Genomic DNA, 27,453 nt, shown 5'->3' on the forward strand with positions numbered 1-27,453 from the left:
AAGTAATACTGAGTGACCACATAAGGAAATTTTAATTAATCAGATAAATTACAGAAGAAATTTTTGAGAAAAAAAATATGTGCTAGTAAAGCCCAACACTGTAGAGGAAAGGATCTTAGCGGAGTTCTGTAAATGCTGATATAGCTTCTGTTATGATTACATCTTTGTTTGCTCTTCTTGGCCTGGCCTTGCCAGTATAGCTAAGAGTGATTCTTGTCTCTCTATACATTACCCTTAGGATTATTTAGAAAGGTCTTGAACCAAACATTATTGAAGATGAAGGTAGCATTTCAGTGAACACCAGTGAACTGCCTCTGTTCTAATAAGTGACATCAGATCAAATTTAATGAGGCAACGATGAGTGAAAAGGCATGCCAGTTAACTCCACAATTTTAAGTATATAAAGCATACCAAGTATTTTAAAATTACTTAAAAGACCTAAGGTTTAGATGTTAGTAAGGCAATTGTGCGTGAGGGGAAAAAGGAAAAGAAAAGTAAGTCTGTCTTGTGCCTTTCTCTTTTCCTGTTGTGCTTCTTTTTCATCTAACTTTTTATATCTAATCATGCCATTACTTCTTTCCTAATATAGATCTAAAGATAAAGGGTGACAGCTATAATAGAAAGAACTGATCACAAATTATTTTTTCTTGGCAATGTCTGAGGTAAATTTGTAATATGTTTAAGAAAACAGGGAAGAAATCTTACCAATAAATTGAGGCTATTTCATTTCAGATGACTGTCCACTGAGGATTGTCATCACTGCAGTTGGCCTCAGAATATCATTGACATTGGTCACAAACAATCTACTCTTTAATATCTAGGATACAAAGTCCCTTTGACATCTGCCATCTCCATTCCACAGTCAAACTCTCACTGGTGCGACATCAGCTGTAATTGAACTTGGAAATTGCTTCACTTTCTGAAATGCTGACTGCTTAATTATGATGGGGGAAATAGCAATCTACAGCCATAAGCTCAGATAACTGCGTAACTCAAAAACTATATAATTATACTTGTGAATAATGCTTGTGGTGATTTATGTTAATAACAATGGTAATGTGCAGAAGGACCACTCTGCAGACCTTGAGTTCCTTCAACTTTATGTAGTGTGGAAGGGAGCAAAGAAGCAAAATGAACCACTAAATAGAAAGAAGAGAGGAAATGCAGGCCCTCAGCCTTGCTTCCTTTTATTCTAAAGGTGTTCAAGTGAGTCAGGTACCCAAACAGGCTTCCAGAGATTGTATAGTACAGTTCCAAGCTTAATCCACAGGTTTATCTGGTATAACAACTAATATATTAGGCCCAGTAGCTTAATTTATCTTTAGCTTCGGTTCCCCATTGTAAAACAGGAACTGCAGGGCCTCTGTTTTTCAGGTGTACTCTTGAGTATTAAAAGCAGAGATCATTCTGAGATGCTGTCAACAGGAGTCAACATGGGCATCTGTATAGTGAAAAGAAGCTTTTCTTTCAGAACACTGCGTGATTATAATGCCACAAGTTATGGTTGTTGTTGTTGTTGAGGAATTATAAAAACTACTGTTTCATTTTAGCCTGAAAAAGGAATGACTGCAACCTTAAGGCTCCTAGTTTGGCAGAAGGTAGCCCATTCAAAACAACATGGAGATAGTGATGACTCTGGATAAGCTGTCTCATACATCAGAAAGTTATAAATCACTGTAATGTAGTGGCTATCCCATTCAGATATTACCTGTTTTTTCCTGTAGGATGTTGCTTATGTGGTGTGAAAGTATACCACACGTGATATTTAAATCACTGCTAAATTGGTGCAGTGTTTCTGTTCAGTGAATTTTAGCTCAAGTTAACTCCATGATAGCGGATGATTCTGTCTACGCTCATAATGTCTCTCGGTAGATTCATGCAGCAGATTGGTTGTTCATAAATCTTTGTTTCATGAAAAATCTCAGTGGTGTTTTCTCCTGATTTTCTGCATCTTGTATTTTTTCTTGTAAAAATGAAAGTACATAGGCCCCTGTCTGCAGATGATTAATTACCCTATAACAAAGCAGTTGTGGAGCCTGGCAACGCTGCACTCGGATTACGGTCTTAAAATAGTGGATGGACTTGATTTTCTTTCCAACCATCTTACAATTGTTGTCATAAGAATGAAAGATAATTGCATTGCTCTGTATTGTCACTACATTTCTTGTCATATGAATAGGTTCGTTTAGTGCCACCATCTTAGGTTGTTATGAAAATGAGGCATCTGAACTTAAGGCTGTTGCATCTTTTTCTCTCTGAGCAAGAGCTGAATCCCAGGGTCCAAGTACAGATTTTAAGTAAATGCAATATTTGCATCATGGGATTACAGGCTTTACAAAAGTGATTCAAAGATGCCCATTGCTTTTTTGTATGTTTATATATATATATATATATATATATATGTAAGCTTATCTGTTGTTCAGGTAAAAGGGGATTGATGCTCAGGGAGAGAATAGCAGAGTTAGAACTGAAGTGTTCCATTTTTCAATGCCATAGTTAGTTGATCTAAGATTTTTTGGGTAGAGATGCTATGCAGAATATTTTGTGGTAGGGGCAATTGTTGGGAGTCAACTGCCATGTAGCTGCCTCGAGGTTCTTCAAAAATACAGAAGTTCTGTTTTACTACAGGAAGTAACTGAATTAACTAAAGTAACACAATTGAGTACATCTACAGATGAAACCCAGACAAAATTACAAAAATATCAGGCAAAGAAAAATGTCTCAAACTGGTTCAGATTAGCATTAATCATCGATTATAGACTACTGTATTGTTATTCCTTTTTTTTAGCCTAAATGTACAAATCAACACTAACCCTACAATCAACATTATACAGGAGGATTGATAGAAGAAATTCATCTTGATGTAATAAGCACAGCTCCACTGAGATCAATGGTGATATTTAGGCGGAGGGTAGGACTCAGCTTTCTAATTTGCCAGCAGTATATGAAATGATCATTTATGCTGGCACTCTAGTGAGATAAGAATTGGAAGACAAATATAAGAATTAAGCAACAAAGCTTAGTTCCCCCTTAAAAAGTGGTTCATGTAGTTAGCTTTGCGTTGCAGTTTAGTTGCGTTTATATAACACACGTGGAATCACACTCAAAAGAGATTGAAGTTAACCTGTTTCTTTGAGTGGTTCTGTTTGTTGGTTTTTTGGTTTCTTCCAGCAAGGATGCTTTCTTTTGTCCTTGGAAGAACCCCCTCTGTGATATGCTGTGGTTTATTTTCTCTCTTTGTGTAGCCATCTGTTAACTCTAATTCCCCTATGCCTTTGATTGTCTATAGACACCGATTATGATAGGATTATTCTTTGGTACAGGTAAGGAGATGTGCATTATATGCAACTTAAATGCCTGAAAATAAGGTAATAGTAATAAAAATAAATATTAATAACTGGATGAAGGCCAGTCTGATGATTATACGGTCTGTCACATACACCATTGCATAAGTGTATTTTTTGACCATAGTGTCTGTATGTCATAAAATCTACACCTGAAAGTAATGGGTGCTTTCTGTGGATCTGTATTTCTCTCAGGACAGATATCAGTGGATGGATTTATGCGATATCTGAGTGGAGAAGAAAATGGCGTTGTTCCACCTGAGAAACTGGATTTAAATGAAGATATGTCTCAACCACTGTCACACTATTTCATCAATTCCTCACACAACACCTACCTCACAGGTACAGTGTTGGGAAGATCTGATTTTTTTCTCTTACAAGAATTCATAGCATATTTGTGCTGATACCATAAAATACAACAAAAGCAACAGCAATAAATGACGACAGTGTTTAGTCTTCAGGGAAGCAAAGGTAGCACTTTTAAATTGTTTTCCTAGCTACTCCAGTTCATACATTGAATATACCTTCATTAACAGGTGAGCAGCAGTTGTGTTGTTTGAATGAACTCTGACAGAGCCCAATGAAATCCCTAGGAATTTCCCTCTACTTAGATAGGATTCCAAGAACAGGTTCTTTTCTGGGGAGGAGAGCGAAAGTACTTTCAACAGCAGTCAAGGCTAGTCAAACAAGTATGCAAAGTAGAATGTGGAAACATCTCTATAGCTAATAAATTTGCCCATAAGCATTAAATTTGACAGTTTGTGTTCAGTGAAATTTGCTTTGTCAGAGAATGGAGAGGTCCCAACATGGCTTTCTGATGGTCCATTCATATCTGCAAGGAATGGAAATCTGTTTTTTAACAATATTTCTAATGTTGGACGTACAAGTTTATGTGCTGTCATGTTTTTAAAAATCTGAGCATTCAAAAGATCCTGTTAACTTCAGTTAATGAGTCTCAACTGTATTATTTGAACACTAAAGTCAACAGTACTTTTAGATTCCTTAAAAAAAAAAAATAAAAAAAAAAATAAGTAAACGTTTTTGACAAGCAGATGTGCACCAGGAATTCTGTTTTCTGATTTGATGTTTGCTTTGTCTTGTCAAGTTTGCTAATGTTTCAACATTATGTGAAAAAAGAAGTAATGCTACAATGTCTGCCCAAAATATGGCTCATGTATAACAGTGGCTTTTTTATGTTACTAAGTTAACAGACTTCCCTTGACTGAATCCTGCTGGATGCCAAATAGGCAATAACCTAAATAAAAGCATGCAGCGGTGATGCCCAGTTTAAACAAACCATGTGGTAGTAGCTTTCATATGAACGAACTGTCATTGTTTCCAGTAGACACCCATTTTTCAGAGGTTTATATCTTGGCTGTGAAATGTGTTTTGTGCAAAAACTTCTTGTATAAGTATTCGGTTTGACAGCTATTTTGTTTCTCCAAATTTAAAAAAAAATGAAAGTCAGCGTGGCCACTTTTAAATTATGATTCTAATATGCAGAAATTTATGTTCTTTGGAAGAGTGCAGACATTCCAAAGCAAAAACAATTTTTAATTACAATATTTTGCAGGCCTTGTGTCCTGTATGGACTTTGTTCTGTCAGTGAGGATTAGGACCCACTTAAGCCAAATGCTGCAGCCTTATACAGAGTTTCTGGAAGGAAACAGTAAAGCTATACAAATGTGGGAAGAATAGGCCCACAGGGAGGGCAGGTGGTGCAGTTTAAATTTGGTCTAAAGAGATAAAACACTGCCTTTCCTTCTACCAGCATGAATTTATAGCCAGTACCATATCACAGATTTTTCTCAGGGCTGATCAGGGCAGAGTCACGTTCTAAAGGTCTAGAAACATAGAAGCCAAAAAAAGAAAGAATTAAGGATAGAAATTCATGATTTGTCCAACCCATTCTAAATTTTTAATCACAGCATAGATAACATAAGATACTTAATTATTTTAGCAGAAAGAACATTTGCCTTGATGAAACTGTGCAAATTCAATTTGATTTGTATGTGAAAGTCTTCAAATCATCTAAGATAGCATCTGCAGATTTCTTCACCTTCATTTCTAAAGAATTGCAGAAACTTCATTTCAAAATATGATTCTCAGATTTAATTTAACATAAAATTCATGGCTTAGAAAATTGGAGAGAAGTGAATCAGTGTAAACTCAGGGAATATGGCAAACTAAGTTTGAATCTCTTTCAAAATTCATTTAAAAGCATGTATTTTCACATTTAGAGGCACAAAACATGTGCCCTTGCCTTTTAGTGGGTTCATTTGTTCAGTAAGCATGTGGCAGCTGGCTGACAGTGAGATTAATGATGTGATTTTTATCCATGTATTACAAAAACTGACAGCCTTAGATTTTGCTTTGAGGCTAGACCAGATACAACAATCACATTACCATTTGCGCTGTTCCAACAAGGACTTAATTCAGCTGAAATCTATGAAATTAATGGTCACAAACTATTCTTTTTGCCAAGAAGATTTCAAAGGGTCTGCTGAAGTGCTTATGGCTTTGGAAGGGAAGCTTCAGTAACACCTCTGCCCTTACTGGAGCTGTGAAATAGAAACTAGTCATGTAATAACTATTAGGAAAAATAAGAAAAGCATTCAGACTGGTAATACTTTATTCTTACTGTGCTTAATGCCTTACCAATTATTTCTAGCTTTGTTAGTTTTTTTAAACCCAGAAAAAACATCCACAAAGAAACAGCATTATAACATAAAAAGAAACATGTGCACACTCTGAATTTATTTTTAATTACCCTGATCATTTTCCTAGCCTTTAGTAGAAACCCTTGGCAGTACATCAAGTCTTGATTATTTATTTAGAAGTGTTACTGCTTTCTTAGGAAAATGTAATTTTTAAGAACAAAGGTAAAAACCCCATCAAGAAAGAAGTGATTTACATTGAGCCTAGGCTAGCTTAAAGTAATGCCAACTTTTGGAAACTTTTATTTCCTGTCACTGGTGTCATATTTATTTATTTTTTATTTACTCCTTTGAGCCCTTAATGTAAAACTCTGCTTTTCTTCTGGTTTCTCACCAGTCTTGCCTCAGGTTACTGCTGTTGTCACAGTGGGGAGTGACTGCAACATTTCTTTTAGCAGCACCCAAAACCAAAGACAAATGATGATTATATATCATTATCAGCATTGCACACTTTGATGGCTTTGCAACTTGCTGTTGTATATGTGACATGCTAAATATGAAAATCACAAGTCTTTAACACGTTTTGGTTTTGGATAAAAGGAAAAATAATAGCAGCAATAGGTTGCAGAGCTATCAGTCTGGAGTATGTATCCAGCATGGAACTATCCCACTTGCCCTCAGCATCTGCTTCTCTCCTGCTTACAGTCCTGTACTTTCAGTGGTCTCTGTAAAAAAAAAAAAATTAATCCCATGAGGGGCATGTTCTTGTCCTTTATTGCTGCTATGGCCTCTCCTGTACCATCCTCCAGCTTTTCTGTTCCCAGTTATTCCTCAGTCATAGCTGTTGCTTATTATCTGCAATCAACACTTCTCTGAATCCTTCCTCACCTTCAAAGCCTCCAAAACAGTGTCTCCAGTCTCCAAGATGACAACACCATATGGAAAGGAAGGAATGCTGGGCAATGCCTATGTCTGAGCATGAGCTTGTCGCAAGAGGAGGAGCAGTTTTGGCTGGCTGTTTCATGCTTCTTAAACTGTGCTGAGCTCAGGGGATCGGCTGACAAGACCCAAGGCTCTGCTGTCTTCCAGCCCTACCACATCTTTCCTGAAGAACAAGAGGGTAGGAAAGCTTAAGGACCTCATGCAGTGCTGGGGAGAAGCTGTAAATGTCCTCCCACCAGCAGCACCCGTAAATCCTGTCCAGCAATTATCTGAGGTAGATAAATGAGTTTTTTCATGACACTGGGGTCACAGTTTGTCTTAGCACAAGGGCTAAGGCATAAGAAGGAGCATAATGGTTGTTTGTTTTGTTTTGTTTTGTTTTGTTTTACCATCCAGCTGTTGCTACTTTTCATGATTCTCCTTCAGAATATCATAAAAACTCGTGTAACGTCGGGGAAGAGGGCTGAATTTCCAGAAGTGAGTTGAATTTGAACGTGATCATTTTGCCTCACAGGAAGGAAGCTATAGACTACTATCTGCTTGCTGAGGCCTATTCAGTGCAACTGTGGAAGTAGCTTCCACAGTTACGGTGTTGAAATAACTTTAGCCATTGAAAAAGAAATACATTAGTGGAAGGAAAACTGTCGTCACTTCAGAAGATAGAAGATGATCTGTGTGGAAGGTCTTAGGTGTAACTTTACAATACCCCAGTTTGGTACCCTGCTCTGAAAATAAATTCCTGTGCACTTGTGCAGAGAGTATTGCCTCTCCTGAGAAGAAGGGTGAGCTGGGGAGGAGTTCTGGTCAGGAGGAGGGATATGGGCCCTGTTGACCCATTCGCCGGTTCGAAGATGGGGCAGAAAAAGCTACTTAAAGTCTGAATAAGTAGACATTGTAGTAATGAAGATTATTTTTCTACCTTAAATGGACAGCCTGATGGTTTTACTTATGATGTGTCACCATCTGGAGTCAGATTAGCTGAGATCAAGATTAAATGGGCTATCGGTGTGCAGAGATATACAGCTGTCTGCTGTTGCAGGCATACGTTCAGCAGCTTCTGTAGGTTGGTGATTCCTATCTGCCTGACACTCTCTTCCATCTTCCTCTGAGACAGTTTGCTTTTCTGAGAAGGTGAGTACTCAGTTAAGCAGACTTCTAATTAAATTCTTGGATCTCCAGCTCTGTCAAGTTTTTCAGTGATTGCTCCAATTTTTACAGATGAATGTTCATATATGTGTTCTTGAATGTCAGTTTACCTTTTTATTGTCCAAAGGGGTACATGCCCACCCATGCCAGTTCCCTCTTTCAGAAGCCATACCCCAAGTGAGAGGGTTTCTACTTTTTAAAGTGAGTGGAAACCATGTAAAAGGGAGGGGAAAAAGTCAATTAAATCATATCCTTAAGGCAGAACTCATTATTATATTCCAAATCAGCAGGTGACACTAACGTTTCTAGAGGGACCTTGCTTCCAGTAGCAACAAAGGTCAACATAAAGGTTAAATTAAAAAAAAAAAAAAGTTTGATCAGATCTGAGATTATTAGATTGATCAGATCTGAGAGAGCATTAAAAATAACAACATGTAGGGCAAGAGCCTTGTTTTGACTAACATACAAGCAGCAGCAGCATACATCACACCATTGTGGGGTCTAATTCAACTGTCCTGTTTGTGGCAAAATACCTTAAAAGGAGAATAAATTCAGATAAATGTATGGTGTCTAAAAATACTGACGCTAGCACCTTCTGCTACTGCTAGAGTCCAGAGCCAGACTCCCAGTAGTACAGGGCTCTGTGTTTGCATGTTGCAAACTATGACATATGTTCCAGAGCACTGTCTGATTTTCTGGGACTTCCCAGACGAGATGAGGTCTGGCATCACAAGTGTGCAGGGCAAAGGCAGTGTGCAGGCACTTCATGCTGGGAGAACATGGTGCCGTGGGTGGGTGAGGTGGCAGGAGCAGCTTCTGTTTCTAGAGTAATGAAGAAGTCAAGTGACTACAAACACCTGGATTTAAATATTCCCCCGTTTGGGGAGGATGCATGTCTTAAAATCAATCAAATTTTAAGTCCATGTAATATTGCAAATATCTTGCGTTTGTAAAAACAGTGCTAAATGAACCCAACAAGAGTGGACTTGCTGAGAAACGAGTCACTTAAAGCTATAGAAGTTTGGAAATACTCTATATGGGAAAACATGGCTCATATTCTCAGCATGCATAAATGAGCACAGGCTCATTGACCTTAGTGTCCTGTTACATGTAACGTATGAGCTGGCCCAGTACATTTTTTAAAGTTATTTTTTGTCAGAATTTGTTTCTCCTTATCCAATATAGCATAAGGTGATAAAAATATTGTGGCACTACTGTAGATGCTATGTGTAGTATAGAAGGGGATACATAATGCTTCTAATTGCCAGTATTAAAAGTTTGATCTGTATTCGGGATATTAAAAATGTCATTCTGCAAGTATTCCCTTCAATGTCTCTGTTAGCATATTTTGGAATGGATACAAATAGAGACTCACATGGCAGAAGTTTATAAATAATAGACATACAAAAAGATTTAAGCAAACATTTCTAATGATTCATGTTTTAGAAAAAATAAAAACTATTGAGACTATTAAAACCTTTGCTAGCATTTTTCACCCTGACTGGGAATCTTTCTGGTGACTGAATGTTTTGGAGCTTAAATATCCTCTTACTCTGAGCAGAAATCCTTCCAAAAGTACCGAGCTTTATTAATAAGGTAGTGTGGGAAAGTGTTACATGACAAGCAATGCATGTCATGATTTACTTAAGCACTTCAGAAGGTTATGGATCTTGTAGTCCAAAATACTTAGCGATAATAACAGCCAGTAGTCTCTCAGGAGGTATAGTAGAGTTTGTTAATCATAAAATAGTTTGTTAATCAAAATTCAATATGCTTTGAGGGAAAAGACGAAGAACATGAAAATAGAGTTCAAAGTGAATGCAGTTTTTCAGGCAGCAAAGCTCAAAGGACCCATGTAACGACAGCCAAGTTTACATAAGCAGATGCTTAGGGATGAGCACACAGAAATGTGTGCTGTTGTACCCTGATCTGTACCCATGGTCGTTTGTGTCCTGCAAAGAAAAAGAGCCTCTGCTTACCCCAGACACTGGGATTGCACAAAAAAGGTTACTGTGTGAGTGAAGATAATCTGCTTTAATCAGAGGAGAAGCACACACACACACAAAAAGTGAAGTAAAACAAGAGGCACATTGTAGCTTTGCTGACTCCATTTGGATTTTCAGAACCTTCCAGCAGTGGCCAAGCTGTGTTATTTACGTGTTTCCCATCAGTTCCAGCAGGTGCTGAGAAACCTTACAGATTTCAGTAGGAAAAATGTTAATGTATTTGAGTATTTATGATCCAGTTCATGCATAAGACATGCATGATAAACAGGAATTTTCCAATAGAAAAGTTATTCTATTACAGTCCATAGCAGAAGGTAAAAACACAGAGAAAGCGGACCAATGCTACTCGGTGAAGCAAACCAGAACATACAGGTTCCGACTTAAAACCTAAAGAGAGTAAAGCAAGGATTAATCTGTGCTATATTATATGCCAGTCTGGATGAAGTGTTTTATGCAACTCTTGTCAATAAAGAATCTTTAGCATAAATGAACTCACTGCCTCCTTAAAAAGCAAGTGAATGCCCTTCAAGAAATCCATAAAGACCTTCTTGGCAAGTCTGCTAGAAAGCAGGAAACTACATCCATTTTCTTCACATCTAAAACAAGCACTAAGCCACTCTTCCATTATCTCTGCCTCTCTGCTCAAAGAAATTTGTATCCATCTGACTGGAACCAAACCTGCTGAAGCGGATGAAAACACCCTGGCTGGATATCCTTCCCTGAATGCAACATCTGGATTTGTTTGGGTTTTAATACTTCCTGAGTTTGGGAAGAACTGACTTTTCAATGTTTATTTTTTAGATTTATATTATGTCATTGTTGGAAGTTGGTAGTCTAATTAAGTTTCTTTCTGCATAGTGGAGTATCACATCAGGAAATTTTACTGACCAACTGTGAATGTAGTGATTAGAGTGTTAAATATAGATTTGAGACCTAGTGATGGCACTATTAGTGACTGTGCAGGAGGTTGGTTTTATCTTGCACTAAGCACTGCGTGTTATTAGAAAATGTACTCTTGCTGTTGTCCTGAGTTGCCTCTGAATTTCACTTTGCTTGTCAAAGGGTAACAAAGTCTTTTAGAACTAATGCATTATTTTATTTTGTGTCATTTCTGTCTAACAGAAGTTTTTGTACTTGCTTCACAGTTGTTTCTCTTCACTCACAGCAGTTTAACTTATGGCAGAATGCAAACCATGACATTGACTCTGCCTAAGTCATTTCCATTAAGTTGTTATGCTTTTTGTATGCCTTTGAGTGGTATTCCTGTCAGCCGAGGGTAAAAGATGCTGCTAACTCTGTTTATTATTAGATTATTTGTATTTATTCCTGAGGCCCAAAATGACTTCTCTTTTTTCATGTTCTCGTTATGTTGTCTCAGCTGGACAGCTGGCCGGTAACTCATCGGTGGAGATGTATCGGCAAGTGCTTTTGTCAGGCTGCCGCTGTGTGGAGCTGGACTGCTGGAAAGGACGAACAGCTGAAGAAGAGCCGGTCATTACACACGGTTTCACTATGACAACTGAAATATCCTTCAAGGTACAGCAACGCAGCATGCTGACGTGACTGGGTTTAGCCAGGGTGATTTCTTTCACATAAAATGCATGACAAATTCATTGCTGCAAAGGTGGAAGGGAGCAAAAGTGTAGGAGTAAAAATAAGTTAAGAGGAGACTTCAGAGAATGTGGGGAATCACTGGAAAAGTTGCAGTATTCGAACCTCGCAGAGGAAGAGGTTCTTGGTGATTACACATATCCCTGATACTTGGGATCAGATCTGAAGCACTAGAGGATGAAAAATAAAAATAAGTAGCTTTGGAGGATGTGAGGGGTTATTAATGCCATTCAAACCCCAAACCTATCATCTGTATTTCTGAATGTCATCTTCCATTTCCCTTTTCCATAATAAAAGGCAGATGCTCTACCCTAGCAATAACGTTAAATTGTTACCTTGTTATTGTCAAAGACATTTTTGATCTGACATGTTAGAGGAATGGGATGGAGGTGTTTTGCTATAGTTTCAATACTGGTAGTTAGCACAGCCTGTAATGATACATCAAGATATCATTTTTGAAGTCTGAAGAAATAATTCTTGGTTATCTGAGACACTAACTTGCCCTGGAAATATATTTCTAGACTTCCCTGTGCAAGAAGATGTGGAAAAATGTCCGTTTCTGAATTTGCTTGTATTACAGGTGATAGATGCAGATTTTCTACCAGTTAAAATTTGAGGCATGTCTCCCACACTGAAGCATGAGTTAATGTTTTTTTGTCTTATAATGCCTACCTTGAAGAAAAAAATAACAATACTACTACACAGACAAAACACCAAATTTCACTCACACCAGAGCATCCCCTTGCTTTTTGTCAATTTGCTTTCTCTAACTCTCCGCTGATTGAGTTAATCACAGGAAAATGTAAAACACAACCTTTTTGCACTTTTGTTATTAACTTTGTCATGAATCCGATGAAAACCATTTATGTTTATATGCATAGAGTTTGATTGCTGGAAGTCCTTTAATTAAGGAAGATAGCTCTCAACTCCTTCGGCCACGAGCAGGAATTTAAAACAAAATTGATCTAATTCTTAAAAAGAGCATTAGCAGGAATGAGAATCATATTTGTAATCATCCTGGTTATTTAGATGTCCAACTCTAGGCATTATTTTTGCAGGAGAGATATTGGAAGGGGTTTTAAACCAATTCAGGGATATTTCATCTGTCACTGTAGGACACATTTTTTCTCCACATAGAAACTGTAAAAATGTATTGACTGCTGGTTTCCTTTTGAACACTCAAAGAGTGCTGCTTGACTTAGGAAGAGCAAAATGATAGCGAAATAATGTGTCAGAAGTGTGTGAATCAATTCAGGGTGATCACTGGGTCTTCAGTGCTGAATCATTTGTTGGGTCATGTGTTCGGTGTGACCACAGCACACAGGGCTTCTGTTCAGTCTGTCAGTTGTGTGTCAGCTGAGAAAGCTTCAGATAGGCTTTCAGAAGTGTGAGCACAGAAGCAATATGTACTACCCATTCTTATGTTTCTGGGGCTTTGTTTTGGGGTTTTAGTGTTGAATTTATTTTTTTCCTGTTTGTTTGCTTTTTACTGGGCTTCATGACATAGAAATCTGTGAGGTTTTTCTCAGCTGCAGTCTGTAAGCTGCTGCAAGGGTGTGATCTTATAGGGTATTTTTCATGCCACAACCAGGAATCTGTGCATATGTACTTATGTATACCTTGGAGACCTGTTTCAGGTGAGTCATTCTGCAGCTGAAATAAAATGTGGAATTTAACATGTTGTTCTTTTCTGACCGTAGAGAATTTGCATTTACATTGAAGGCGCTGCAAGACTGAATCACCAGCATGCCTCTTACTCTGTTGAACCAATATCTGAAATTTTTACCCCCAGATTTCATCAATGTCATCCTGGTTTTACTTTTTCAGGCTAATTTTCTCCACCCATGCTGAATTCTGTCCCTTTTTGCAACTGAGAATATAGTTGAAAATAACTTCATGGATTTAGTCCACAGCTAGGGTACTGTGTAGGAGCAAGAAAGGCCTCAGGACTGATCTCTGCACTGCTGCTCATCTCAAGCTCCATAAGCAAGGAGGTGGGGTGCAAGTGGGTGGAGATCAAGCCAACACCCAGGATGTGGGTGGAAAGCATCTAGGTGAGAGGGCTCAGTATTTGTAACCCTGTTCTCAGCTCTGCTGTGCCCTTGTAACGGTAAAATTGCCTTAGATGTTCTTGAGAATCCCACGTTATTACTGATGTAACGTGGCACCAGCACTCAATGATTTACTGGTGTTGGAAAGAAAGCATGTTGCAGGAATAACTCCATCATGGAATGACTTTTCCCATGGGAGAATCACTGCTGTGAAACTGCAGCTTTCTACCTGCAGTGATCCAGCCTTCTGCACCATTTACTACTCTTCCAGTAAATGCTTTGCCTTTCTGCTTTCTCTCAAGGCTTAGTTGAAGCACATGAATGTTAGTGATATGTGAGGCACTTAAATATTGGGTGACTGCATTTTATTAAATACAGTCATTCATCACCTGTTAGACCTGATAGAAAAAGTTTCTCATATTGTGAGGAAAGCTATGACTATCTGTGCCTGAGCTGTGTATTTTTTTTTACTTGCATGAAGACTGTAAATTCTGTATGTACTCTAGCTCATATCAGAAGATCTTGAGGTGGCTTGTGTGTTACTTCCAGCCCTGGGTTTTTCAAAAAATATTAGAAGGAACATACCAGAAACCCGGCTTTTGAGTTAGAAAGTGCATTTCTTACTGTTACACTTCTGAACTGAGCATTTTAAAGTAGAGAAAGTGAAAAAAAATGAATCCCCTTAGCGTGCTTGTTCAAAGTAAATTAACCTTTTCATTTTAGTCGTTGTTATGATTTGGGACAGAAAAGGATTATGGGGTCTTTTAAACTCCAGAGGTTGACAGCAAAGATAGTAAAGTCTTCAATGTTTGATACATTATCTTGAAAAAAAGATCTCCAATAGGAAAACATTAATAATTTCTAACACCGAGTGCTTCACTGTATTGTGCACCCTACTAAAATTAGTGTTATCGAATGATTACTCTATTTACAGTCGCTATTTTCCAACAAAACCAAAAAGACACTTCTGTGGAAGTTTCCATTTCTGAGCCCTTTTTGATGATTACTACACAGCCAACTGTTACAACTAAATAACTTCTCTTTTCTTCTCTTCTCTTCTTTGACTTAAGGGAGTTTCTGTCATCAAAACAAAATAAAACAAAAAAACTTGTGAGTCAGAGTAACTAAAGGATTTTACAGATGCATGTTTGTGCAGATGATGTTTAGAAGATAAAAGTTTGTCAGAGCATGTTTATTATTATGCAAAATAATTCATGAAAGACGTAGCTTTAGGCATGGAACAACTCCATGTAAAGACCAAATTTAACATTTAAACTATTGATTTAGGCAGACGTAAGTCATTTCTGGAGAAATGCAACACTGGAGACTCATCAAACATTCTGGAGATTTGATTACAGATCAGGTTGAAAAATTCAGTTGCTACAAAAGCATATGCACAGCTTTCAGGAAAGGTTGTAATAGAAGGTCTGAGTATGATTTTCAGGGAGTTTGGATATTATTTCAGAACTCTTTAGGTCTTTTCTGTCTTCAAAGGCTAAAAAGATATTTTTTTTAGAAAAATTTCTAACTGTATACATTTTGGTTCTTTAGGAAGTAATAGAAGCTATTGCTGAGTGTGCATTTAAGACGTCACCCTTTCCAATCCTCCTTTCCTTCGAAAATCATGTGGATTCGTAAGTAATTACTTTGTTTCCCTGTAAGGTTTTAAATTTTTATAACTAAGGACAGGATTATTTATGAATTTGTGGCAGCTTTACTATCTGACATAATCAACAGATCTTACTAAAACAAAAACTTGCACCAGCTTATGTACCCCAAATGATCAGAATGAAGTGGGCATATTATTAATTTTTTTTCTGAATTAGAAACTTTTGTATGAAAGAAAAAGCTTGAATAACTGTGAGACAAATTCTGTTAACTTGGCAGTCTTGATATGTCCTGCTGGAATGAAGTGATACTTCAGCAAAGAAAAAGAAGCAATACTTCACCTGCTTAATGACCTTGTTTGGCACTATAAATAAAATAATAATAATAAAAAAAAATGAAGTGCATCTCTTCTATGCATAGAATTGGTCTGTTTCTCATGTGTTAGAAGTAGAGGCCAGAACCATAGGCTAGCTAGGATTGCAAAATAAGTTACATGGAAGTCCAGGAACTGTTCAGTATCTGCCAAAAACAAAACAAAAACAAACAAAAAATTTTCCTAAGCTGTTTTCTGGTTTTGTTTGTTTGTTTTAATTGCAAAGAATGCTTGTTTTCCTGTGTAAGAAAAGAAAACAAAGTGAAAACGCTTCTAAATTTGTCCCAGTTATCTATCTTACTACTATTTTAGTGTTTTGTTTGTTTCTTTCTTTCTTTCTTTTTTAAGTTTGATGTAATCTTTTGCTTGGTTTTGAGTATAGAAAGAGACCACATGGTTCAAAATGGGGTGAGATTGACACACAGAATGTGCCTTAACTTCAGTTGCCTTTTCTGCTTTTGTTTTCTGCTATGAAAACATTTGCAATGCTTCTGGGGCCAGTTTGGTTTAAGAAACTTTTTTTCTTTTTCATTTGAAATAAAAAGTAATCTATGGGAATGTTATGAGTGATTTAATACAAGTCAGAAAAGACGTCAGAACTTTTTCTCCTCTAAAAGGAAAAAGGGTGAGGACTAACTGCTTTTCCATTGTTTTAGAAAGAACATTCTCATCATAAGGGAAGGAACTGGTAGAAGAAGCTATGTGAGAATGTTTTAAGAACAGATATGGCAATACTGATAAAAAAAAAAAAATGATGTAGGTAGAAAACTTTAAAATCTGAGAGCTGACCTACACTACCTCTGTGCCTTACAGATTAAGTTAACATTACCTTTTGTTGATGAATATGTTTGCTATGTGCACATTTAAAGGACACATGGTTATTGTTAAAACAGCTACCTAACTGTTAAATCCTGCTTAGTTGGTTCTGTTCTACTCTAAAAGATCACACAGAAGCTCTGTTTAATTTCTTTCTCTAATCGGTCCCCTCACTCCTTACTTGTTGGTATAAGTTATATCACTTTCAACTTGCTTATACTCACCTGCAGCTATAGGTTTTAATTCACAGCACTTCCAAATGCAACCTCTGGTCTTTAGAAAAGGTCTCAACCATCATTCTTCAATGTATTATATTTTGTATTAATTCTTCTCGATTTTTAAAATGTAAATTCACTGTGTTGCTGTAAGGCAGAGAAGAAACAACATCAGATTTATCTTAAACAGAACACTTAGATTTTTCTTCCTGAAAAGTCAATAAGACTTAAATCTTCAAATATTCCAGGGTGGTCTGTTCTATTTCAACAAAGTAAAATAGTAAATGGTTGCACAAATTAAACTTCTGTCAGATGTAAGTTATGTATGTAAGGAGCTTTAAAACTGGAAGGTGAAACTTTGTCAAAGTTAAAGGTGTTGTGATACTGCAGGAGCAAGTCAAAGACGGACCAGAGTTACGGCTGCATTATTCCCATCTTTACAGTTTTCTCCCACAGAAGCCACTGTACCTTCTCTTCAGAAAACTCTGGTCATGGAATAATGAATTATCCCAAATTGTATTATTAGATGGCTTTTTTTTTCATGTGTTCCTATGATATAAGTTTTTAGCAAAGCAAGTCTAGGGAAGCAATATCAAATATTTCCTCTTTGTAAGGCTTTTTGATATTCATGATTTTTTGCTGCCGTAAACTATAAGGCTTAGTGTGTATGAATTCTAATTTTGCTTTGGCTGTAAATAATTTCTAGTTATTTTACTGACTGCTACAATTATCCCTTCATTTCTTCACTAGTTGCTAGAGAAATCTGCAATTAGTCATGCCACTCGAGGAAACCTTCACCTAATTCTGTGGAATGCTCTGTTTGTCTTTTCATTTACTTGGAATGTTGTTTTTCTCCTAGATTGTAAAACTAGGTTTGTGAGTTATTAACAAACAATGATAAGTGTTTTCATGGAACTGTTATCAAATCCTAATGACATCAATTCCTACTTCGGTGTGACTCAAATTTTTCTGCTGATTTTCAGATTACGAGAGTCAGTATTCATGGGTGAAATGTTGATCCAATACAAAGCAGTTGAAATACCGACATTGGTTTGAACAGAAATACGGCTTAACTCTGTGTTTTGTATGCATGACTTTCAGACATTGCAATTGTCAAATGTTTTAAGTTATACATCACCAATATAGATACGACAGTGTTAATCACCAGGGGACTTAAAATACAGTTTTTCTTCCTTCTGCTTTTTGTTCAAGAGAGTATTTTTTACCACTTTTTGTCCACCTAAGGAATAAATCATTTGTCTGTTGGCATGTAGTGCCATTTTAATTTCTTTTTTTTTTTTTTTTTTTTTTTTGTATTTCCTGTAAGGAATCCCCTCAAATGTCTTTTATAACATGTGAAGAAATTTCATTTCCTTTACTGTAATTCCACTGTGTCGTATATTCATTCTTGCTTATTTATATACAATAAAAAAATAGAAAAAGAGGTAAGCATATAGACTTTGGAATATATAAAATATTATATATACCATCATTTTTATTGAACTCTAAATAAGCACACTGAAAAAAAGACAATGCTAAGAAAATATGTTACTTCTATCAAAAAATGAAAACTGTCCTGAAAATTCTTAAAAGACCTCAGGAAGACCTTGATGTTTAAAATTGGGCTTACAAGAAGATAAGCTATCTGCAAATCTGAAAGCAGACACTCTATAATTAGAAATGCACTGATGACATAGCAAAAAGGTTAAGTGATCCTTGAACAGTATCCATATAAGATTGCTTCCAAGATTAAATTTAATTACAGTTATTCATACTGCTGATTTCTTGCTGGAACTGTTACTTCAAATATTAAAAGGATTTTTATCACTTTTTCTTCCTACACTTTAAATTATTTTAGTCTCTTCTGGGGAGGATCTGTGTCTTTATTTGTCTTATGCAGAGTAACTATCTCTGCAAAAGTGATAATAATACAATGTTAGGAGCAGCAGTTGCGCAGTAGTGCTGGAGAGCCTCTGTGGTTGACCTTCATAATAGGCCCAGTACAAACACAGTAAAACAAAATCCAAGCAATGCAATAATGTTAATGAAAACATTTCTTCAGATTCTCTGTATTTCCGTATCTCCAGGTATCATGTTCCCATTTTATCTTCCTGTGCCCTGGCACATTCTGGGGGCACACATAATTGCTCCATGTGATACCTGTCCATATCCACACAGTGAAAAACATAAAGCAGGTCAAGTCAGCTGTTTTGAGACAATCCGTTTTCATTAAGCTATGTGAATGCCAAGAGAATTTCCAATAGCAATAGGTGTGAACATTTTTTCTTTAGGAAAAACCTGGTTTTTTGTTTCTTAACAATGCAAATGAGGAAATCCATTGTTGTAGAAAAGCTGATATTTAGTTGGTTGCCTGAAAAGAAGGGAAAGTAAAAGAAAACTTATACTCCAACTTTTAAAGTACTATAAAAGTAATACAGAATAATATATACTATTAATAGTATATACCATTATATACCAATATATACCATTACTAATGATCTTTCTCTTGAACCAATATGTATTTCTGGGGGAATATGCAAAAAATACCACTCATTTAAATGCTGGTACTTTTAAATATCTCATAAATTTCTCTGCTCCTTTCTTCGGAGCTTTTAAAATAACTGTGCATATGGTCCAGTTCACAATGAAAATTAATTCTGTAACAAAAAACTTTTGTTCTTTGGCCTCCAGTATTGCAAGATTTTTTGATAGTTTTAAAAACTGTTAGGTTTTCTGCGTAATTTTCCTTTTCCTCCTTTTTGCCTCTGCAAAGTGACGATTAGGATTTTATGTGCTAAACCAAAATATGCTGCTTTAAATGTTTCTCTTATGCATAAATAAAAGTCCTCACTGTGTGTTCTTTGAGGTAAACATGTAATTAAACATGAAAGATCAAAAGAATTTGTTCTAGCTGTGGTGACAGTATGAAATATATTAGATTTAAGTTTTGTATGTTTTTTCTATTTCTTATCGAGAGTTCTTTTTTGGAGTTGGTGTGCCCATTTAAAAATGCTGATGTTGCATCTCACATCTAATTACTAGGACTTCAGTAATTGTGCTCTTGTGATTCAAGGAAGTGTCCCTTGAACTTTCTGGGTCCTCAGAGCATGGGCCTGTTCAAAAAACAGTGGTGGAGAAGATTGAAATAAACTTCCCTTTAATGACTTCTTGTAAGCAAGATGTGCAGCAAATACCCAGTCTGCTTTCTTACTAGAGCAGAGTGAGATGCCTTTATTTTCCTTGGTAGCTCGCGGTTAGTAATAGCTAACACACAGTCATTGCCTGATCTGTTCTTCCCATCACCTTCTCCCTCGTGGGTTCTTAGTTTCACTGCCTTGCCTGTGTTCATCTTAATTTTCCATCCTCAGCTAAAAGTGGCTCTTAGCTTTTTTTCAGAATTAGCTGCATGTAAAAGAAAGCATCGATGAAATCCTGTAGTGATTTAAACTGCATGCAGCTCTTGTATAGCTTGGTGGAATCATTTAAAACCTACTCTCAAGATGTTTTATAAATGACTGAGCTAATGACCGTTTCACCCTGAATCTGCTTCAAGGGACATCCAGAATGCTGATCTTGGGGAAATTACGTTTTCTGATTCACATGCCACCCAGCCTTCATCTCAGCTCTGGTTTGGCCCTGCTGAACCCAGGAGGAGCTCCGGTGCCAAGTGCTCAGTTGGTGGCTAATGACAAAATAGGCATAGAAGTTGCTGTACTCCTAGTTTTTAAGAGAAAAATGAGCACGCCTTTTTTCATATATACCGAGCTCTACTTTGTCCTGAAAAATAGCTCCATGGTAACATAACTGCTTATACCATTCGTGTATCTTTCATGATATGCAGATCATAATTAATAGTAGTTGAGGTTATATTAAGCAAGATAAACCTGTTCTTTCATCAAAACTTCTCAACAGAGTATCAAAAATGGAAAATATCAAATAAACCTAAGCCTTGGTTGTTGCAGATTTTATTAAATGGACACGTGTAACAAAAATACACAGTTGTCTAAAATTAGAAAGAGAGTGACTGTAGCACTGAGCTACATTTTCAGATGATTTGAGTAATATTTCTAAGCAATGTAACCTATTTTCAGTACTAAAATTCCCATCACTATGGTATGCAGCAATTATTTCATTCTGGAGTTGCACTTTGGGAAAATTGATTATAAGTAGAATTTGCTGAGGTTCAGCTTATTTCTAGAGGATGTCATGAAAACCACTGAAGTAATTTACGATGGTAAAATTTGACTCTGTATATAATTTAAAAAGAAAATACATAAATAAGGGATCTGACCAGTGACCCAACCAGTAATCTAATCATGGAGCAGCTCCACCTGGTATATTGGTCCTAGTTATATATGCATTACATGCATGCAGTATTTAATTAAAAATGCAGTTACACCAGCACTTATTACAGCAATTCTCCAAATTGGCATAATGCATCTTAACAGTAGTACCAATTACATCTACACTGTGACTTCTGCCAATGGGCATCCGGCAGGAGGAATACTTCTGGTGGAGCTGGCGAGAGCAGTGCAAGCTGCTGGTGCCAACCTCACCCGTGAGGTCTGTGACTGGGCCAGCACCTTGTGGTAGAGAGCTGCACAGAGCTGCAGCACAGCTGCGAGCAGGGCTCTAGCTGGACGGGCTGTCACACTGCACAGCCACAGCACCCAGAGCACTCATCTCACATCAGCTAACAAAAAGAGGGTGGGAAAGTGGGCTGCTATAATGAAAGATGCAGTAAACTAGCTGTGTCTCTACCAGTGCCTTTAACTGAGGCATTTTTGCTGCTTTTGAAACCCAAGTAACATCTTCTGCTCGTTCTTCTGTATGGTTGTGCCCTGTAGATGCACGGGGAGAGGTGACATGTACCCACAGTTTGGGAAGTTTAACAGAGGCACCTGCAGAGGAGGCTGTGTAACTGTTTGGGCTGTGATGCATTAGGTTAGGTATGACAAATAAGAGAAAGAAATCCAAACGAGAAGAGGTGGTGCAAGAAGAATGTCTGGCATGCGTATAAGGAAACACCAGAAAAATACTTAAACTTTGAATAAAAATGTTGCCTGAAAGAGGCAACTTCATGCAACAGTTATTTCCAGGTAACTACTGACATCCTCGTTTTTTGTTTTCTACTAGGCGTGTGGGAAAATACAACTCAGTGTTAAAAGTTCAGTTTCACTATTATTCAAGTGCCTACTGACTTCATGTGTCATCCTTTTGATAAGCTCTATCAGAGGAATTGGAATAATTGCATGATATATCTATGCCTCTGTGAACAATTCACAGTGATTGGATCAGGAAATTATATCTGGTTTAGGGATATTAGATATTCCATTACTGTAGCTTTCAGTCTGTAGCATTAGTCGGACTCATTTATTTATTTCTTTTCCACCCTTTAGCCCTAAACAACAGGCAAAAATGGCAGAGTACTGCAGATTAATATTTGGAGATGCACTGCTTATGGATCCATTGGAAAAATATCCGGTAATATGGTTTGGTATTTATCAAATCACAGATATCTGTGTTTTTATTTAATTGTTTCAATCCTGTGTCATTCTTTATATATGGCCTTCCAAAACATAATCTAAAGGAAGGGGGTTAAATGGCACATGCTGTGGTGATTTAAGCATATAGTTTCTGTAGCAGAGATTGTTCCATTACAGTGAATTGTAATCCTTTAAATGCAATTGATTCCTATAGCTGCCATTTTGTAACGTATGCTTTCATATTTGAACTAATACTTATTGCAGTTATTACTGTAGACATTTCATAAGGTATTTTCCATAAGTGCTCTCAGTAGCCCAGTTTCGTTTAACATTGAGGTTGCCTCTTTTGCAAGATACGCTTCACTTTAACAGGGCTCATAGTGCTTACAAAATTATCTTTCACCGTGCGGGCCCTAAGAAATTGCCATAAGCTTGTTTCTTCTGTTGTAACAAATTTCTCTTCCTTTTCTTCAAGCTTGAGCCTGGGGTTCCTCTTCCAAGCCCTATGGATTTAATGTACAAAATTCTAGTGAAGAATAAAAAGAAGTCCCATAAGTCTGCAGATGGAAGTGCAAAAAAGAAGCTCTTAGAGCAAGCTTCCAACACATGCAGTGAAACATCTAGCATGTTTGAACCTTCCTCCCCAGGAGCAGGTATGAATTGAATCTACAAATATATTTCTCACTAAAACACAAATGCTTAATTACAGCTGTGTTTTTCAAGCCATTTACATTGCTCTAGCAAGGTAAAGGTACACCAGTGTAGGTTTTACTCAGCAGGAAACAACACTAAGTGTCATTGCTCCAGGAGCCTGAGAAAGCTTGAGGCTGAGGAATCACGTATGGAGTGACCTAAAGATCAGTGATGTGTATTAACATTTTTCTGTGTTGTTTAGCAAATAGAGCAAGCAGCCAACTCACTCACCCTTGTCTGCCTTTGTTGCGCGCCTAAGCCCAACATCAAATATAAATATTTTCTTTTTTTGTTGCTTCTGATATGTGCATATCATTTGGTATCCTTTTAGAGCCTTGCTACATTTAACCTGTTGCACAGAAGAGCTGCAGTGGTTCTGCAGTGTCTAAGATTTAGGGTAACTTGGGTAGAATATCTGTTTGTCAGGCAGGGCTTTGCAGTAGTTGGGAACATGTTGCAGAACTCTATGCAAAGTGCTCTAAAATGTTCTTCTGTTCCAGAGATGGAAAAAACAAAAACAACAACAACAAAAAATTACAAATACTTGTTACCATCAGCAACTGTTAGGAATGTAGCCAATGGAAAGAATTGTATATCGTTTAATTTGTTCATTATCAGCGTAACTTTTAAAATCAGAAATTAATTTGAGAAGTTATTTTAATTTAATGCATATATACTATTAATGCCTATAAGATCTGCAAGGGACCAGTGTGGGTATTTTATGCAAAAATACAGTAAGATACATCCTTTACACTGAAGAGCTTAAAGCCTAACTAGAACAGGAAAAACGCAGAGAAAGAGATAATTAAGTATTTACTTTAAACCATGGTAGCAGATCAGCATCAGGACAAGCAACAAAATGTATGTATCCTGATTCCCAACCAAGTGTCTGTTCCCTGGACCAGAATTTCTTCTTCCTCTTAAGACTGAAATTTTGAATTGCTGAAAGCAGAAATGTTTATGTCCTATTAGTGGAATGCTCACAGTGTAGATTGAAATCTCTGCTGGAATATAAGTTCATTGCCATTTGCCTTTTTTTATATTTTTTTTTCAGTTGTTTGTAATTTTTTCTAAAGTCTGATTAATGGAGCTGAAAATTTTCATGCTGGCAGTTTGCCTCAAGCTGAACTAAAAAAAAAAAAAATGCTGAATTTGTGGGTAACATTGTATATCCTATTAGAAACAAAGAAAGAAAGAGTTTTCAGCAATTGTGTTAATACATTTTTAAAAGGCCATGCTTTGGTGTAGGGCTTGGATTTCAAAAGAAGATTCATCCTGGTGTCAGGAATGATTTTAATACTGTTTTCATGATTTCCTTTAGACAAACACAAGCAACAGAAAAATACATGAGAATACACTAACCTCCTCCATTCCAAAAATTAAAATCAGTCCTGGGTTCCTAATCTTACTGTTTTGTTACCAGCATATAGGGAGAAACGAACAGCATACTGCATGACTTCTGCTTTATGTTTTTTTTCTTTTTCCTCTGTCTGATCTTAATTGAGGATAACAGCTTTGTTGTACTTCAGGAACCCCTCCGTGCATTTTTATAGGAACAGACTTGGGCTGTGAGTGATGACATCATGTGAATGATGAATCTGTGTCGATGATGAGGCAAGGCAGGGGAATAAGTCCCATAAAAGGGTGTGCAATTTTAAACATTAACTGTGAATATTATATCTGTATTGCCTGTGTAGCAGTTTCTGTAAACTGTAGATTTTGAAGATGAATACAATTTAGAAAATGCTAGAACTGAGATGGCAAAATAATGTGGTCACTTGGTTCATCTGTGACTGCCAAAATACATTACTTGTAATCCTTGCCAGTGTTTCTCCTTTAGAGCCTGGGCCTCTTTTGGAGAATGAAAATTAGTCAATATTTTTTTGCTCTTTGTCATTCAATTCTTGATCCCAGGTCTAGCATCTTCACCTCACGGTGAATTTCTGTGGGGATATTCATGCTGCATATAAACACTCGACAAACAACAGTGAATTTATCTGAACAATACCTGTGCGGAGTGAAATAGTATTAATCCAATTTAATCTGAGAACAACAGAGTTTGAGAGGGTTTAAGAACAGTTTGGGGGCAACTGACAAGGAACATCCGGGATTTGTTTTTAAAGACTGCACTGAATTTTTAAGTATTCAGAACACAGCTCCAGAGATTTCAGCTCCAGCTCCAGCTATGAGCACTGAGCATTTCTGTAAATCAGATGCCAGCTTTCTGTGAACATTTTTTAAAAATCATTTGGCATTTTATGACTGCTGTGGCAAGACCCAGAGTAGAGCCTGGTTCTACAGGGCAGTGCCCAGCAGTCATCAAGACTCACATCTTTGCACTGCCTCATTCCTTAGAGGCATCTCAGTATTGGCAACTTGTAATGCACTGCAGACATCATGCTCTTCTATACCCAGTACCAATTTCTATACGCTGCATGAGGAGAATAATTCAATTAAAGACTTGCTAAAAGAAGCCTAATTCTTAACTTTTCTTAACATGAAGTGTTTCAATTCTCCAACCTTAATATAATCTTTACACTTAGCATGTTGGGCATAGTATTCAAATAACTCTACTGTATTGTTTAGCACCTGTAAGAATTACTGCAGATCTGCAGGAGAAAGTTGTGCTGATGTAGCCTTCTTGAGATTTTAAATGCTTTTTTTCACAGCAGTGCAAAAAATATGAAGATCTGTACGTCAGTTGATAGCAGGCTTCTCTGTGTCTTACACTGCTTGAGGTCAGATTTAATTAAACCCAAATAAACCATTCTTGTGATATCTTTATAAAACATACCATGTAAAAGCTAGGTGATGGTGATATGGTAGCAATAATTAAAAAACAGTTCTGAAGCAATAGCTTTTCAGAATGGCTTGCAAGTTTTTTCATGGAACTGATGTAAAAACCAACTTCAGTAGGGTATAATATCTGTAAGTGTAAAAAACTTATATCCAACAGCTTGGGATAAAGAAGCAATGCTGGCAAACCAGAAAAAGAATTTCTGAGATAACATTTGTGAGATTCTCATTTTGTTAAAGAAGAATCTTAGACCTGGTAGTTTTAGCACAACTAATGCAAACAAATAAGTGAGATTTTCAAAGAAGCCATTTACATATAGGTTACACTGCAGTTCTGCTGGGTGAGGCCATATGTTGTACCAAAATTAGGCCTGTACTGAAAGTAGCCAAAGCTCGCTAACTGAAGAGTATTTAAATTTTGAAGCAAATTCTTAATCCCTCAGCTTTTGTCTCATACCTGGAAAGCAAGCTTTTGGAGCAAGAGGTCTCTGCGTTCCCTGTATTTGTATAAGAGTACAGTGACATCCTGTCCTGTCCTGGGTTTGTAGTCCCATCTAAATGCAAATAATAATAGTAATGCCATTACAGCTAGTTGGCCCTCTTACACATGCACACTGGCTTGGACCTGTAGCACAGTTGCATGTACAAACCATGTGCCTTTATGATATACCACATCTGTACATTCCCAGGAGGGCCAGGGGTAGTGGCATTGAGCTGATCCCACCAGCACTGTGGCAAGGTGAGCATGGGGGTATCCATAGCACAGACATCTCCTTGGTCTGGCCAAGGCTTGCTCTGATGTCATGTCCCAGCAGTGTAACAGCAAAAGAAGTTGGGGTCAGAGCACAGAGTCATGCTGCTGAGTGAAAGGCAATGCAGATGTAGTTGTAGTCTCAAAAACTCTTAGGAGTTGTTATTCTGTGTTTGCAGTCCTGTGTATTATGTGTTCTGGATTTGCAGTCTGATGCAGGCCTTGAAAAGCACAGAATCATCTAGGCTGGAAGAGACCTCCAAGATCACCTAGTCCAACCTCTGACCTAATGCTAACAAGTCCTCCACTAAACCATATCCCTAAGCTCTACATCTAAACATCTTTTAAAGACCTCCAGGGATGGTGACTCTACCACTTCCCTGGGCAGCCTGTTCCAATGCCTAACAACCCTTTCGGTAAAGAAGTTCTTCCTAACATCTAACCTAAACCTCCCCTGGTGCAACTTTAGCCCATTCCCCCTCGTCCTTTCACCAGGCACGTGGGAGAACAGACCAACCCCCACCTCTCTTACAGCCTCCTTTAAGGTATCTGTAGAGAGCAATAAGGTCGCCCCTGAGCCTCCTCTTCTCCAGACTAAACAAGCCCAGCTCCCTCAGCAGCTCCTCATAAGACTTGTTCTCCAGGCCCCTCACCAGCTTCATTGCCCTTCTCTGGACATGTTCCAGCACCTCGATGTCCTTCCCGTAGTGAGGGGCCCAAATGAGATCTGATCTCCTTGGGAGTTTTCCTGTTAAATATTTTTAAATAAATGAATTGTGTATTGCATACTTCCCTCCTTGGATACTTATAACAAGAGTAAGCTATCGTCCACCTGGTACCTCAGCAGTGGAAGCTGGCTGAAGTCTACCCATGTCCCCCTTTTTGTAGACAATGAGAAGTGTTATTTTGCCTGTCTGGATAAATCTAGAGCTTCCCATCCCAAGACTGTCACTGCAAA

At 37.4% G+C, this 27,453-nt stretch overlaps 1 protein-coding gene across 11 annotated transcripts in view; it reads left to right on the forward strand.

The window, feature by feature from the left end:
- Positions 1–27,453, forward strand: part of PLCB1 (phospholipase C beta 1) — a 376,029-nt gene that overhangs the window by 251,075 nt on the left and 97,501 nt on the right. For all 11 annotated transcript variants that reach the window (XM_027455554.3, XM_027455555.3, XM_027455561.3 and 8 more), the window contains 5 exons: positions 3,540–3,686; positions 11,474–11,631; positions 15,309–15,391; positions 22,169–22,253; positions 22,731–22,908. In XM_027455554.3, the coding sequence (XP_027311355.1) occupies positions 3,540–3,686; positions 11,474–11,631; positions 15,309–15,391; positions 22,169–22,253; positions 22,731–22,908 (651 nt within the window). The remainder of the gene's footprint in view (positions 1–3,539; positions 3,687–11,473; positions 11,632–15,308; positions 15,392–22,168; positions 22,254–22,730; positions 22,909–27,453) is intronic.

The sequence above is a fragment of the Anas platyrhynchos genome, chromosome 3, assembly GCF_047663525.1.
Source record: "Anas platyrhynchos isolate ZD024472 breed Pekin duck chromosome 3, IASCAAS_PekinDuck_T2T, whole genome shotgun sequence".
Lineage (NCBI taxonomy): Eukaryota > Metazoa > Chordata > Aves > Anseriformes > Anatidae > Anas > Anas platyrhynchos.